The sequence below is a fragment of the Lutra lutra genome, chromosome 1, assembly GCF_902655055.1.
Source record: "Lutra lutra chromosome 1, mLutLut1.2, whole genome shotgun sequence".
NCBI classification, from domain to species: domain Eukaryota; kingdom Metazoa; phylum Chordata; class Mammalia; order Carnivora; family Mustelidae; genus Lutra; species Lutra lutra.
Window position 1 is genome coordinate 2,466,359 of NC_062278.1, and position 16,382 is coordinate 2,482,740.

Consider the following 16,382-nt stretch of genomic DNA (forward strand, 5'->3'; position numbering starts at 1 on the left):
TAGTTACATACAGAGTTGTGTCCGTTTCAGATGAACAATATAGTGATTCAACACTTCGTACATCACCCAGTGCTCCTCAGGACAGGTGCCCCCTGACTCCTCACCCCTACTTCCCCCAGCCCCCGCCCACCTCCCTGCAGTTGCCATCAGTGAGTTCTCTGTAGTTGAGAATCTGTTTCTTGGTTTGCTCCTCTCTCCTTTTGTCCTCTTTGTCTGTTTGTTTGATTTCTTAACAATCTGTGTATAAATGAGATCGTCTGGTATTTGTCGTAATAATCTCTAGTTCCATCCATGTCATTGCAAATGGTGGGATTTTGTTCTTTCTTTTTTCTTAAAGATTTTATTTATTTATCTGAGAGAAAGAGAAAGTGAGAGATAGAGGAGGAGCGGTGGGGGGGAGGGGCAGACAGGCAGAGGGAGAAGCAGACTCCCCGCTGAGCAGGGAGCCCCACGCAGGCCTCGATCCCAGGTCCCTGAGATCATGACCTGAGCTGAAGGCAGATGCTTAACTGACTGAGCCACCCAGGCGCCCCAATTTTGTTCTCTTTTATGGCTGAGTAGTATTCCGTTGGTTCACAGCAAAATTGAGTGGAAAATACAGAGATTTCCCATGTATCTCCTGCGTCCATTCGCTTGTGGCCTTCCCCATTGTAGACAGAAATGCGATTGTAGCTGCAGTGTTTTGTAGATGCTTTTTATGAAGTTGAGGAAGTTCCCTTCTGTTGCTAGTTTGCTAAGTGTTTTTATCACGAGTGGCTGCTGGATTTTGTCCGGTTCTCAGAACACTTCCATCCCACATCTGTTTATACTTCGTTCTCGATCCCTGGCTCCGCCCTAGGCAACCACAGACCCGCTGTCTCTATAGGTCTGCCTCTTCTGAATGTTTTGTAGAAGTACAGAAACACAACAGGCCGTCTTTTACGTCGGTGGACTCTTTGGAAGTTCATTTACGTTAGCACGTGTCGGTTGTTCCTTTCTGCGGTACCGCATTTTCTCTATCTTTTCACCAGTTGATGACATTTACTTCCGGTTTTTCCCTGTGATGGGTGATGCTGCTGGGAATTCACGTACACGTGTTTGTGGGGGCATATACTGTAATTGTTCTTGGGAGCTACCTGGGGGCTCAGTTGTTGGGCTGTACGGTGAATGTGCGGCTCACTTCGTGAGGACCTGCCATACTGTCCGGCAGAGCGCCCGCGCTGTCCTGCGTCCTACCCGGCAACGCGTGGAGGCCCTACTTTTCCATATTCTTGTGGACACTTGGTATTGCTGGTCCTTTGAGTTACAGCCGTTTTAGCGAGTGTGTAATGGTGTCTCACTGTGGTCTTAATTTCCGTTGTCCTTGTGGTGAGTATCTTTTCACGTGTTTATTATTCATTCGTGTAGTTTTCGGACAAATGTCTGTTCACATCTTTTACCTTTTTAAATTACGTTTTTGTTACTGAAACAAACTTGACACACAATGTTACATGAGCTTCTGGTGTACAACTTTGGCCTTTTTCCCAACCAACATCATCTTTTTAAAAAAATTTAAATTCAGTGTAGTTAACACACAGTGAGTTATTAGTCTCAGTGGTAGAGGTCAGTGATTCATCAGTGGCATAGAACACCCAGTGCTCACTCCATCACGTGCCCTCCTGAATGCCCGTCCCCTGGTCTCCCCATCCCCCCACTCCTTCCCCTCCAATGACCCTGTTTGTTTCCTGTGGTTAAGAGTTTCTTGCGGCACCTGGGTGGCTCAGTCAGTGAAGTGTCTGCCTTCGGCTCAGGTCATGATCCCAGAGTTCTGGGATCGAGTCCCACCTTAGGCTCCTGGCTCAGTGGGGAGCCTGCTTCTCCCTCTGCCCCTCCCCTCTGCTTGTGCTCTCTCTTCTCTCACACGATCTCTCAAAATAAATAAATAAAATATTTTTTTAAAAAAGGAAATAATTTAGTTTATTGCTTGCCTTTTTACTTTCTTGATGGTGTCTTTTGAAGAGTAAAAGTTTTAAATTTTGATGTTCAGTTTTTTTAATGGATTATGATTTTGTTATGACATCTAAGAAATTTGCCTAACCTAGGGCCAGAGACATTTTTTCCTAGTGATTTTACATTTAGGTCTTTCTTTTGAGTTAGAGTTAATTTTGAGTTAATATTATGATTATATTTTTTTTGAATTTTGAGTTAATATTATTATTATTTTGGGTTGCCTGGGTGGCTCAGTGGGTTAAGCCTCTGTCTTTGGCTCAGGTCATGATCCCAGGGTCCTGGGATCGAGGCCCACATTGGGCTCTCTGCTCCCTCTCTCTCTGCCTGCCTCTCTGCCTACTTGTGATCTCTGTCGAATAAATAAACTCTTTTAAAAAATACATATATATTATTATTATTTTACATATGAATACTTATCTAGTTGTTTTAGCATCGATTTGTTTAATAGATTATACTTTTTCCATTGAATTGCCTTGGTACTTCTGCTAAAATCAGTTGTCATAAATCTTAATGTCTCATTGATCTATATGTTTATGCTTATGCTAGTACCACACTGGTTTGATTTCTGTAGCTTTATAATAAGTTTTTGTTTTTGCTTTTGTTTTTGAAATCAGGCAGTGTTAGTTCTCTTTAACATTGTTTTTCTTTTACAAGCTTTTTTTTTTTTGCATTTCCATATGCATTTTAGAATAGATAATCTCTTTGAACAAAGAAGCCTGCTGAAATTGTGGCAGAGATTTGATAGACATTGAATCTGTAGGTCAGTTTGGGGAGATTACCGTCTTACCAATATTAGTCTTCCAGTCCATGAACATGGTATGTCTTTCCATTGATTGATCTTCTGTACTTTTTCTTGGTGATGCTTTGTAGTTTTTAATATACAGGACTTAAACTGCTTTTCTTAAGTTTATTCCTTTTTCTTCTTTTTGGTGTTATTGCGAATGGAATTACTCTTGTTGAGTTCTTCTTGATATTCTTGTACTAAATGTGCAGCCCTGTGCCAGGGCATATGTGCCTGTAACCACCACATGTGACTGTGGTGCAGACCGTCCTGTCTGGTCATTCTCAGCAGTTACTGTGTGATCTTGTCAAAGGGCATCATAACCAGACTAATTGGAATACGGACTGCTTCAACTGTGAGAAAAGCTAGATTTCGGAAAGGGAGTGCTTATGTAGGTTTGCACATGTCCCCCTGACTTCTGTGGGTTCAGCTGAGGAACACATCTAGGAATCCAGACTAGTTATTAGGATGAAACCAGAGTTTGTAATCACCTAAGGCAGTATTAGCCTGTTTCGTTGGTTTAGTGACCATCTTTTCTCCTACAATGAGTGTGAATATAGGTCTGAATGTGTATGGTCCTCTGCATACCAAATACCTCTTCCCCAGGGAGATGTGAATGGACCTCCCTCAGTCCAGCTGTGAAGGCAACAGAGTTTGATTTGTGGCCCATTGCTTCCTTTTCTTCCCCACTAACTGACCTGCACTCATCTCTCTAAAAGAAAAACCTAAAACATCTAAAATACTTAAGTGGGTACTTCCCAACTTTTAAAAAAAGATTTATTTGAGAGAGAGCATGCATGCATGCAAATGGGAGGAGGGGCAGAGGGAGAGGGAAGCAGACCCCCAGCTGACCGTGGAGCCTAACATGGGGCTGGATCCCACCACTCTGAGAGCGGAACCTGAGCTGAAATCAAGAGTTGGACACTCAACCGACCGAGCCACCAGTTTCTATATTTCTTGAGTTTAAGGGAACACTCTCGCCTTTTGAGGGAACTTCAGGTAACAGCAACAGTGCAACCAGTGGTGGAGGCTGGGGAGGCCAGGAAGCCCCATACGAGCCAAGAGCTACCTGGAACGAGTCTAGGAGTGTTCGTAAGGTCTAAGGGCACATCAGGAGGATGGTTCACTGTTAGCAGCCCTGGCTGAGGTTTGCCAGCTGGCATTCATGTTCCCGTCACACTGGCACCGGCATGCCTGGGCGGCCCTCCTTCCCACTTCTCCCTGTCTCTGCCCCAAATGTCCTAGCTGGGCTTAGCTGTGTCATCTGCTGTCTTTCCACTCGAGTGAGCCGTCTGGAGGGGGCAGGCCCTTCTGCTAGAAACGGTGCTCTGTGGATCGCCGCATTCAGTCGTTACTTGGTTCAGGTGCCCCCATTGGCGTCAACTCTCGGTGCCTCATGTTTCGTCTTAGTTGAAGCTGGGCTCAAGTCTTTGGTGAAACTTCCAAGCTCTAATGCAGCAGTACATTCTTTTTTTAAGAGTGTTATTTTTCCTCCGAACTTTTGAAAAATATGGATGGTGACTGTGTAAGGATTAGTTTTCATTTGCCAGCTGTTTTCTGTAATTCTGCATGCATTTTTAATTTTTTAATTTTAATTTTTTAAAGATTATTTATTTATTTGACACAGAGAGAGGGAGAGATCACAAGCAGGCAGAGAGGCAGGCAGAGGGGGTTAGCAGGCTCCCCGCGGAGCAGAGAGCCCGATGCGGGGCTCGATCCCAGGACTCTGAGACCATGACCTGAGCCCAAGGCAGAGGCCCAACCCACTGAGCCACCCAGGCGCCCTTGCATGCATTTTTAAAAAAAAAGTTTGAGTGAGAAACGTGGTAGAGGTATTTGAAGGTTGAATGCTGTTCGTTTGGCGGATCTTATTCTGTTCTGATTTTAGGAGAAACTCGCTCTTCGACAGCAGCTGGACGAAGCGAGGCGGCAGCTCCTGCTGCAGGCAGAGTACTGCACGGACATGGGGGCGGCGGCCTGCACCCTGCTGTGGGGCGTCTCCGCCAGCGAGGACGTGGTCAAGGCCATGCTGGGAGGAGTAAGCGTGCCCCTGCGCTCCCTGCATATCGCCCGTCAGCGTTGAGGGACCCCAGAGGGCCCCGTGTGTCCTACTAAGGCGCCCGCAGACGACGTCCATGTCTTCCGGTCGTCCGTCCGGTAGCCTTGGCGCGGCGGTGTGCCGGGGCCCCTGAGAGCTGGGGCTCGGGGCCGTGTAAGCTGAGTGACATAAGCCCCTCCTCCCCAGACTGTTGCACTTCAGGATCGTTCCTTGACTCCTGCGTACCCTTTCCGGGGCTCACAGAGGTTGTGGTATCCGCCCGATAACGCAGGTTACTTCCTGGTAACACGGTATTTGATTTGTTGGCGGTTCCATGTTACGTTACATACGCGTGTTAATAGCACACGCTCTCTCTCTCAAGAAGCTTCCCCAAGGAAGAGAGATCTGACATGGGCTTTGACGAGCTGGAATCGGGGTCAAGGGCAGACACGGGGAGGGGAGGGGAGTGGCATCATCAGAGGCACAGGCGTAGCAGCCTGAAGTTAGATTTCCGGACGGTGCCTGGGTCAGTGGACCCGGGGGGGGGGGGGTTAGCACGGTAGGGTCGGGGGCGGTAACGTCACAAAACGAGGACGGCATGTGATTTTGGAAGGCCTCAGGTGCCAGGTTGCTGAGTTTACCCAGTAGGTGGCACAACTGGACCCCCGAGGGTCTTGAGTAAGAGAGTGAGGGGCGAGAGACTTCGGGAAGATGGTGCCGACCGCGAGTGAGGTATATAGGACCGGGCAGGCATGGGAGCGAGGCGGTGAGGTTGTGCACAGGGAACAGGTGCAGGAAGGTTTGACGGAGGCCTCGAGGCGTGGAGAAACGAGTTACGCGAGGCTTTAGGCGCAGACGAATCGTATCTTAATATCTGTGGAGCTTTACTGGCTCAGCTACCATAAAACCCGGCCCGCTGGGAGTGTGCAGGGCGCCGGCTTTACCTATTTCCAGAGCTGTGCCGTCCCCACAACCCGGTCTCACTACACTGTAGCAGCCCGTGGAACTGCCTTGTGTGGTTGGTGGGTGCGTCGGCCTTGAAGGTCTCCCTGAACCCCAGCGCCCCCGGGAGGCCCTTCAGCGGTTCGGGGTGCTGGGAGGGACCTGCGCTGAGTAACCTCCAGAGGTGCAAGGTGCCCGCCCACCTGCTCACCGCGCCGTCTCCCGACGTGCTGGCGCTTCTCTTAACATTCTGTTTGAAAAGCTCTTCTCCGGTGGCTGAAACCTGTGCTTTCCTGCCTGGACCCAACAGAGAACGTATTTTTCTCGCATATTCCTAGTGGAGTCGGGGTGAGCCCACCCTGGTACTTCCACCGCTGCGCAAGTTTGCTCCGTTCCCTCCCGTGTATTTCGTTTTGCTCTTTCCGTCTGCAGCGCTATTTTTCTACGGATTCCAAACTTCCTCTTTTTAGCTCTTTTCCATATGGGAGCTTGTAAGGAGGGAGTGGACTTTTAAGAACTGCTCTGTCCTTCACGCGGAGGCTTCCTGTTGTGCCTTTGTGTTTTGCACCAGTATTTGCGCAGGGGCGTGACCCTTTCCTTTCCACGCTTTCAGGAGAAAACGCTCAAGTTTTTCAGCATCACTGCTCAGACCATGGAGAGTTTCGTGAAGTCGCTGGATGGGGATGTCAAGGAGCCGGACTCTGCTGAGAATCAGTTTGTGTGCGCTCTGGCTGGGGTCATGACAAGTAAGTCGTCCTTCTGAGACACGGGGACCGCTAGCCGTGTGTCTGGGGCGGTGCACACGGCCCGGCTGTGTGGGCAGGAACGTGTCCTGGGAACGTGGCAGTGTCCTGAGGTCCTGAGCCCGCAGAACCCGGTCGGGTGGGTGTGGGGTCGCCACGCAGTGTGTGTGTTGTGGGGCACCGCCCAGGTGATGGGATGCCCTGCGGTCAGGAAGAAGACTGACCTGGGAAGCACAGGACGGGCCGGCGTGTTCTCTTCAGTTCTGTGCCTGGAAAGGAGTCGAAACAAAACCGTACCTTAGCTGCTTGTTATTTGGAATCACTTTATTAACATCTGGTTAAAGTAGAAGCCTTAAGCATAAGCGAGCTCTTGCTGTTGTTTTGGTCCAGTAAATCAAGGTTCCGAAAACCCCGATAGTCTCCCAACGAGTATAGTTACTGTAAGGTAGAGTTCTGGGGCAAACCTGCTGTAGGTGACAAAGCCGGATGACTAGATAATTAATAAACACTGCCTCAGTATAGCGGGAAGTGATAGGTAGTAGTGAGTATCACTGTTCTGAACTCAGTGAAACAGATCTGTTGCTGCGACTGTCAGATTTACTCTCGGTATTTTCACTCTGTTCTGTCGCTCTTTCCGCTCTGCCCCAGCCTACGCTGCTCTTCGGGCAATTCTCTGCAACGAAAGACAGACGAAATCTTATTTTTCCTCATGGCATTATCCCTCATCCACTGAAATCCGAATGAGGTAGATCCTGTGTAGACATTTTCTTCATAATCCCTTAAAAATTGGTGATTTTAAAAAAATTGATAACACCGCTTTGAGATGGATATAGAGACTCCAACGGTGTCTGGGCCAGTCCTGATTCAGCCCAGCCCTTTTCTAGGCTCTCATGGCACCTTCAGAAGGAGGGGGCTTGCGTTGTTCCACTTTTTAAATTGCTTTAAGGTATTTTTTAAAAAAAAAATAGTTTATTTATTTATTTGACAAAGAGAGAGGGAGAGAGAGAGAGAGAAAGCGAGTGCACAATCAGGGGGAGTGGCAGGCAGAGGGAGAAGGAGAAGCAGGCTCCCCGCAGAGCAGGGGGAGCCCAATGTGGGAGTCAAGCCCAGAACCCTGGGATCCTGAGCTGAAAGCAGCTGCTTAACCAGCGGAGCCACCCAGGCGCCCCGTTTTGAGGTCTTTTTTTAAACAGAAGGCAGACTTGGTGATTGGATTCTCTGCTGTTTGCTGGGACCCCAAAGCCCTGTGATGAATGTAATTTGTCATTCTGCTAAGTTGTGAGTCCGAGCTGCTGGAATTGCTGGCTGGTGTGTGGGGCTGAGGTGGCTGGCCAGCAGGTGAAGCAGCCTTGTTGCCCAACATACGAACTCAGTTTGACCTTGTTTATTTGGACTCGGAGGGGCTCACATGGGAACTCACAAAGAGTTGGGAAGTACCCACTTCTATGTTGTGAATTTTACTGGAAGATGACTTCATTAGGGTCCTGCTTCACAGAGACCGTGGGGGCTTATGCATCTCTCATACCAAGACTGTCCTCTGGGGAGCAGGCAGTACAGTAACCTTGGCTCAGCTGTCACATGGATCCTCTGCCTTCTAAAACAAGGGGTCTTTAAAAACATCTACATGTGCTTGGTATTTTTGTTTTGTTTTGTTTTGTTTTTAAGATTTTATTTATTTATTTGACAGAGAGAGATCACAAGTAGGCAGAGAGGCAGGCAGAGAGAGAGGAGGAAGCAGGCTCCCCGCCGAGCAGAGAGCCCGATGCGGGGCTCGATCCCAGGACCCTGGGATCATGACCTGAGCCGAAGGCAGAGGCTTAACCCACTGAGCCACCCAGGCGCCCCTGTGCTTGGTATTTTGATACGGATTGCCTTAAGCGTGTAGATTGCTTTGGGTAGTATAGACATATTAACAATATTTGTTCTTCCAATCCATGCGCATGGGATGCCTTTCTATTTCTTCATGTCGTCTTTAATTTCTTTCATCAGTGTTTCATGATTTTCAGAATACAGGTCTTTCACCTGTTTGGTTCAGTGTATTCCTAGGTGTCTTTTTTTTTTTTTTAAGATTTTATGTATTCATCTGGGAGCGAGAGGGAGCAAGCACAAGCAGGGGAGAGGCAGAGGGAGAGAGAGAAGCAGACTTCCTGCTGAGCTGGGAACCTGACTCAGGGCTCTGTCCCAGGATCTGGAGATCATGACCTGAGCCAAAGGCAGATGCACTTAATGATCTGAGCCACCCAGGTGACCCTATTCCTAGGTGTCTTACTGTTTTTGGTACAGTTGTAAATGGGCTTGTTTTCTTAATTTCTCTTTCTGCTGCTTCATTATTGATGTATAGAAATGCAATAGATTTCTGTGCATTGATTTTGTATTCTGAGACTTGTCTAAATTTGTTTATCAGTTCTAGCAGATTTTTGGTGGAGTCTTTCAGGTTTTCTGTATAGAGTGTCACAGCATTTTTCACAGAGCTTGAACAAACAATCCTGACATTTGTGTGGAACCACAGAAGTCCCCAAGTAGCTGAAGCAACCTTGGGGAAAAAAATCAAAGCTGGAGGCATCACAATTCTGACTTCAAATTATTTCAAAGCTGTAGTCATCAAGACAGTATGGTATTAAAAAAAAAAACCAGCATGGTATTGGCACAGAATAGACATATAGCTCAATAGGACAGAATAGAAAACCCAGAAATGGACGCACAACTGTATGGTCAGTTAATCTTCGACAGAGTAGGAAAGAATGTCCACTGGGGGAAAAACCCCATCTCGTCAGCAAATGGTGTTAGGAAAACTGGACAGCAACATGCAAAAGAACGAAACTGGACCATTTCCTCATACCACACACAAAAATGATTTAAGAACTGGGGGCACCTGGGTGGCTCAGCGGGTTAAAGTCTCTGCCTTCAGCTCAGTTCATGATCTCAGAGTCCTGGGATCGAGCCCCGTATCGGGCTCTCTGCTTGGCGGGGAGCCTGCTTCCCCTGCCCCCTCTCTGCCTGCCTCTCTGCCTACTTGTGATCTCTGTCTGATAAATGAATAAAATCTTTTAAAAAAAAGATTTAAGAATGGAAAAGACCTAAATGTGAGACTTGAAATCATCAAAATCCTAGAGGAGAACACAGGCAGTAACCTCTTCGACATTGGCCAAAGCAACTTCTTTTTAGATATGTTTCTATATATCTAAAAACAAAAGCAAAATAAACTAAAAAAAAAGCAAAAGTAAACTGTTGGGACTTCATCAAATTAAAAAGCTTCCACACAGCAAAGGAAACTACCAACAAAACTAAAAGATATTTGCAGATAACAGAATGGGAGAAGATATTTGCAAATAACATATCTGACCAAGGGTTAGTATCCAACATATATAAAGAACAGATATAACTCAATGTCCAAAACACAAATAATCCAGTTGAAAATGGACAGAAGACATCAGTAGACATTTCTTCAGAGAATATGTCCAGGTGACCTGTAGACACATGAAAAGATGCTCAATCGCACTCATCGTCAGTGAAATGCAGATCAAAACCACAACGAGATCCCACCCCACACCTGTCAGAATGGCTAAAATCAACAATGCAAGAAACAACAGGTGCTGGCGAGGGTGTGGAGAGAAAGGAACCTTCTTCCACTGCTGGTGGGGATGTAAACTGGGGCAGCCACTCTGGAAAACAGTATGGACATACCTCCAAAAGTTAAAAATAGAACTGTTCTGCCATCTGGCAATTGTACTTCTAGGTATTTACCCAAAAGACAGGAGATCACTAATTTTAAAAGATATGTGCACACCTATATTGGTAGCAGCATTATCTACAATAGGTAAATTATGGAGACAGATGAAGTGTCCATCGATTGATGAATGAAGAAAGAATAGGTAGTTTATATTCACAGTTAATCAGCCATAGAAAAAATAAAATCTTGTCATTTGCAATAAGATGGTTGGAGCTAGAGAGTATCCTGCTACGTGAAGTAAGTCAGAGAAAGACAAATACCCTATGATCTCACTCACATGTGGAATTGAAGAAACAAATGAGCAGAGGGGGAAAAGAGAGAGAGAGAAACCAAGAAAGAGACTCTTCACTCTAGAGAACAAACTGGTGGTCACCGGAGGGGAGGTGGGTGGGGGCTGGGGGAAGTAGGGGATGGGGAGTCGGGGGACACCTGTCCTGATGAGCACTGGGTGATGTACGGAAGTGTTCAATCACTATACTGTACCCCGGGAACTAATATTATACTATGTAACTACCTGGAATTGAAAGAAAAACTTAGAAAAAATTAAAATTTACAGACAGTAAACGCACCCATGTCATGGACATAAGAGCACCCGAGGCTTTGATAGCAGCTCCGTGACAGTCGCCTCTCCGTGTTTCCGCTTCTCCTGGTCCTCCCACGCACTCGCATTACCACGGGCAAGCAGTGTGGGAGAGAAGACGGGCTGGGAGGTGAGGCCCAGTGGCCATTTCAGCTTCTGCCTCTGACCAGCCCCGTGTTTTTGTGTCTGTGAACCCTCGGTTTCGTCTTCTGAGGGGAGTGTCAGACCCCACCTGGTGACTGAGGTCTGTGCTAACCCTGGGCTTGAGTGGTTGTGCCCGTGCCTAGAGCATCACTTTTCAACCTCAGCACTAGAATCTTCCGTCGTGGGGCCTTCCTTTGTGTTGTAGGAAGTCATCAACATGCCTAGACTCTACCCTTAGAGAGGCCATAGTTAGCCCCAAAGTGTGACAATCAAAAACGCCTCCAGACATCCCCAAGTGTCTCCTCAGGGCAAAATCAGCTTTCTGTGTCACTTTGAGAGCCACTGCCCTGGGCCATGACCTTAACCTTTCATGTACATAGATTTAATTAATTACCTCATTAATCAAATTAACTAATTACCTCTCACATCTGGGGTGTGAGAGGTAATTATTGAAAGGTACTTTAGGGTCATCGAAAGGCTTTTTTGTTTCTGTTTTGTTTCCATGGGCCTGGTTCTGACATGCTGGATTTAGTCCGGTCACACAGAGGTCTTGCAAAATCAGGGGAACTAGGAATGTATTATCTACAATCTCCGGTTCGTCATAGATATTTTCTTAGTTGTCGTTCAGCGGTTGGTCTTGGATAATGTCAGATATCTTGTACTCCTCCCTTAGATAAGAGCTTTCCTTCAGCTGACATTGTATGGCCTAGCTAATGAACTGTGTTGTTGGACTGGACTGTTTCCTTAGGCGCTCACATCCCTCTTCATCTTGCTCAGTGAGGAAACAGTTATAGTCAACCTTGGAGCTTTCTGGATTAATGGGATGGAGGAGGCAGTTGATGTGCATGTTGGATCAGAGGGATCCCGACAAAGACTGTCCGAGTATCCTTCAGATCTGGGGTTATGATCCGAGAGGAGTAGTGTGGAACTCAGCGAGTCCCTGCGGATGTCACTTTCTGGATGAACTGTTGGTTTTCCAGGTGAAGGCAAGTAAGTTGGCCGACTTTATAGAATGGGACGGTAAAGGAACCCGAGCATTGATCTGCTCCAGCGGGAGGGTGGGTGGCATGTGGTTAGGCAGCACAGCAAAGTGGGATATAATTATTGTGTTACATGTCCACAGATCTTGGGCGAGTGCATATCCTTGACCATTAGGCTTTTTAAAAGCAGGTGACACTAGGTGATTGCAAGGACTGGTACAAGGAATGACCAGTCCTTTTTCTTTGAAGCTGGTCGCCGTTGGCCTGTGGCCTTCTGAGGCTTCCGCTGGAGGGCATTGAGGAAGTTTTGTAAAGATTTAGTGGAGCTCTTTTGGCTTTTGCTCTGGTGAGTGGATTCTGTCCATAGAATCTTTTCCCCGTAGAGATTTTGGGGCGACAGTTCATTCTTGCCTATTTCCTGAATCACATACACAGTTTGGACAAACTAATATCCCGATCAGAAGCCGGATCACCCAAACTATGAGCAAAACTGCGTTCTGAGGCTACTTCCCAGTGGGACTGGGCACCCTCTCAGCTCCCAAGGGCTTTTCCATAAGTAGCGCACAGAGGCGCGCTTTCGCGGGGAGAGTGCCGCGGCCCTAGGAGCCGCCACAGCAAATGCGAAGAACAAACACCAGACGATGAAACAAAGGTCACAATGTTAATGTTAGAGGAAACTTGCTTCTGTTTCTTTAAGAAAACGTGGTGCAGTGTTAGTGCTGCTGATGAGAGTTTTGTCAACGGAGACTAAGTAACTTCTCAAACACGAAAACTGTGCCTGTGTTGCTACTGTTGTTATTTTGAACAGCTTCTCTGAGATATAATAATCTACTCTACAATTTGCCAATTTAAAGTATGCACTTTGATGGCATCATGTGATTTGCCTCCATGTCCACAGTCCACTTCGAGTCCTTTTTGTCCCCCCTGAGAAGAAAGGAAGGAATCCCGCTAATGGCCGTCACTCCCCAGTACCGCCGTTCGCCAGGCTCCAGGTGACCACTGATCTGCTTTCTGTCTCTGGACTGGCCTGTTCCCGGCATTTACATGGTGTAATCACAGCGTATGGGGTCCTCTGTGCTGGGCCTCTCCCACTCAGTATCGTGTTTTCGAGGCTTGTCCGCGTCGTTGCTGTGTGTGACTGGGTTTCCGGTGTGTGGCCGAACCGCATGTATTCCTTGTCCCTTATCCATCAACTGAAGGGTCTCTGGGTTGCTTCTACTTTGTTGTTATGAATAATGACGCTGTGAACGTCTGTGTCCATGTTTTGCTCTGGTCGTGTGTTTGCATTTCTGTTGGGTGGGTAGTAGGGGTGGGATTCCCGGGGTCACATGATCATAGGGTTTTAGCCACTCGGGGGGCTTTCAGCCCATTTTCCAGGCCTACCAGCGATGCCCGAGGGCTGCAGTTGCTCCACGCACTCGTCCGTGTTTTTAATTAACTTTTTGATCGTGGCCATCCTAGTGGGCGTGAAGTGGGATCTCACTGGCTTTCGTGTGCATTTCCCTGCTGGCCGGAAATGTTGAACATCTTTTCACGTACTTGCTGGCCATCTGTATGTCTTCCTTGGGGAAATGTTTATTCAACACTTTTGCCCATTTTGAAATTGAGTTACTTATCTTTTTATTATTGATCTGTAAGAGTTTTCTGTATATTCCAGATACCAGTCCCTTATCAGACACGTGATTTATAAAATTTTTCTCTCATTCTGTCAGTTGCCTTATTACTTTCTTTTTTTTTTTTTTAAGATTTTATTTATTTTTTTGACAGAAATCACAAGTAGGCAGAGAGGCAGGCAGAAAGAGGGAGGGGGAAGCAGGCTCCCCGCTGAGCAGAGAGCCCTATGCGGGGGCTCGATCCCAGGACACCAAGATCACCACCCGAGTTGAAGGCAGAGGCCCAACCATGGAACCACCCAGGTGCCTTATTACTTTCTTGATAGTGTCCTTTGAAGTACAGAAGTTTTAAATTTTGATATCGAGTCTTTTTTTTCTTTAGTTGCTTGTATTTTCGGTGTCATATCTGAGAAACCATTGTCTGATCCAAGGTCATGAAGATTTATCCCAATGTTTTCTTCCAAGACTTTTTGGTTTTAGCTGGATATTTAGGACTTTGGTCCATTTTGAGTTAATTTTCATATATGATGTCAACTTCCATTGGTTTGCATGTGAATATCCAGTTGTCCCAGCATCATTTATTAAAAAGATTATTCATTTGTCCTTTCTTCATTCAATTATTTTGATACCCTTCTTGAAAATCAGTTGAGGAAAATAAAACGAGGGTGTATTTCTGGATTCTCACGTCTATCATGGATCTGTTTGTCTGTCGTTATGCTAGTACCCCGTTGTTATTTCTATTGATGAAGATAAGATGAAATTATTATAAAGCAAAAATATCAGACATAACATATCTCAACTCTTTGTATATATGTATTTTAAGATTTTTTTAAAAAGACTTTATTTATTTGAGAGAGAGACTATGAGAGAGAGAGAACACAGGCAGTGGCGGGGGAGAGGGAGAGGAGGAAGCAGGCTTCCTGCCGAGCAGGGAGCCCGAAGCAGGGCTCGATCCCAGGACCCCGAGATCATGGCCTGAGCTGAAGGCAGATGGTGGTCCAAGATTTTTTTTAAGTCATCTCTGCACCCAAACTGGGGCTTGAACTCATGACCCTCAGAGGACAAGAGTCGCACCCTCTTCTGACTGAGCCAGCCAGGCACCCCTCAGCTCTGTGTATTTTTATCAGCATGCGTAACTGACACCAGATTCACTTCTTAAATTACGTAATTACTGTGGTAACTTAATAGAAATAATGGTAAATAATTTGACAGAATAAACCTAGTGAACCCAAGGGCATTTTGACAGAAAGTCCCGCGGGCATCCTCTGGTCTTGGAGCTGCGTTGTAGGCGTCCCGGACAGACCCGTGAGGGCTGGGGCTTCTGTGCAGGAGTTTGGTCATGGTCACATTCCTCGGTCACGTGCTCTTTAGTTACTGGTACGCCATGGGCTCGGGGGCTTACCGGACCTGCCCTGCGGGCCTTGGCTATTTTGTTGGGTGCTGTCACCTGCTGAGATGCGGTGTGTGGCTTGCTCTGTAGCGCTCTCTCCGGCGATAGCTCGGTGATGTCCCGTTCTCTACGGCTTGTCACACGAGCCACCTGAAGCCTCAGGTCCTTACACGAGCCCAGCCGGTTACGTCCTCCGGGCTTGGCAGGGGTGATTCGCTGCTGCTCCGCAGTGTGTGGGGCCTTGGCTGGGGCGGCTCACAGCGCAGAGGGGTGGGGCTGTGGGGGGCTCGCAAGGGGTGGGGCTCTCTCTCCCCTTTAGTCTCAGCTTCTCACGGTGCCTGCTGGCTATGGTCTCTGTGTCGGGCAGCCTCAGCATGGTTCGATTTCTTCCTTAGCGACTCTAGGCTTCCAGAGAAAGTGGCAAGAGACCAAGGTAGATGCCTTGAAAGTCACACGATGTTGGTTCCGCTGCGTTCTGCCAGTCACACGAGTCACAGGGCAGGGACAACATCGGGTTTGTGTGGAGGCATGGTTTGTGGGCAAGTCATCTCCGGAAACGAAGGACGTGGCTAGATGTAGGTTTTTCTGTGGGGTTTCCAGGAGGTGGTCTACTATAGCTACAGGAAAAACACTTTCCTCTGAAAAACTGTCTTCAAATGACTTTCTATCAATTTTTGATGCCAAATGCTTGCAGGTTGCATTTCCTTGCAAATATTTCTTTACTAAAACTCGAGTGTGTCATATACTAGAAAATATGATGGTCAGGTTCACATGGAACAAAGAAGGCAAGTTCATGTCAGTGAAGGGTCCCGTCTTCAGCAAAGTTATAGCTCTTGTGAAATTACATACCAGATAACACTGCACCATTTAGGAAGCAGAATTTGCTGAAAAGGCAAGCAGAAGTGGGGAAAAATCTGTTAGGGTTAAGAGACTTGACGATCACTCTCTTGATTCTTCTTTGTCCGGATAGACAGAAAGAAAGAGGAGCGTCCAGGATTGATGCCGTGAGCTCATCTGGTAGCACAGATGAAATTCTATGTTCGTCATCGTATTGGAGTCAATCAAAGGCAGAGCAAATAAGTGATGAAGTTCGTCCTCCATTCTTTTTTTTAATTTTTATTGTTTATTTTTTTTATCCTCCATTCTTGATAATTAACAGCAAGCTGAAAATAGAAGAAAAGCTCCTGAAACTAGTGAAGGATATCTCTGAGAATCACCTGAGACGCCGTGTTTACCTGTGGATTACTGGAAGCTGCCCGTCGGGGTCAGGGGGTGGCCAAGGCTGCCGCTGCCCTGCTTCTCTCCAAGTCTGGCCTGGTCGTCTGAGTTGGCAATTTTAGTCACTGTGAATCATGCTTTATTGTTAGACCTAGCTAAAGAAAAGTCTCAGCAACACAGACACAAATAAATGCTGTGAGCGCCAATGTGGCCGGACGGGTGTTCGCTGGTATTGACAGAGCCAGCGTGAGCCAC

General features: G+C 47.0%; 1 protein-coding gene across 7 annotated transcripts in view; it reads left to right on the plus strand.

Moving 5' to 3' along the window:
• The window catches only part of HSF2BP (heat shock transcription factor 2 binding protein), a 102,809-nt gene that overhangs the window by 24,874 nt on the left and 61,553 nt on the right, over positions 1-16,382 (plus strand). For all 7 annotated transcript variants that reach the window (XR_007125294.1, XM_047718987.1, XM_047719020.1 and 4 more), the window contains 2 exons: positions 4,638-4,787; positions 6,343-6,475. Coding sequence is in view for 6 of the 7 variants with exons in the window: in XM_047718987.1 (XP_047574943.1) it covers positions 4,638-4,787; positions 6,343-6,475 (283 nt within the window). In the remaining variant the exon portion in view is untranslated. The remainder of the gene's footprint in view (positions 1-4,637; positions 4,788-6,342; positions 6,476-16,382) is intronic.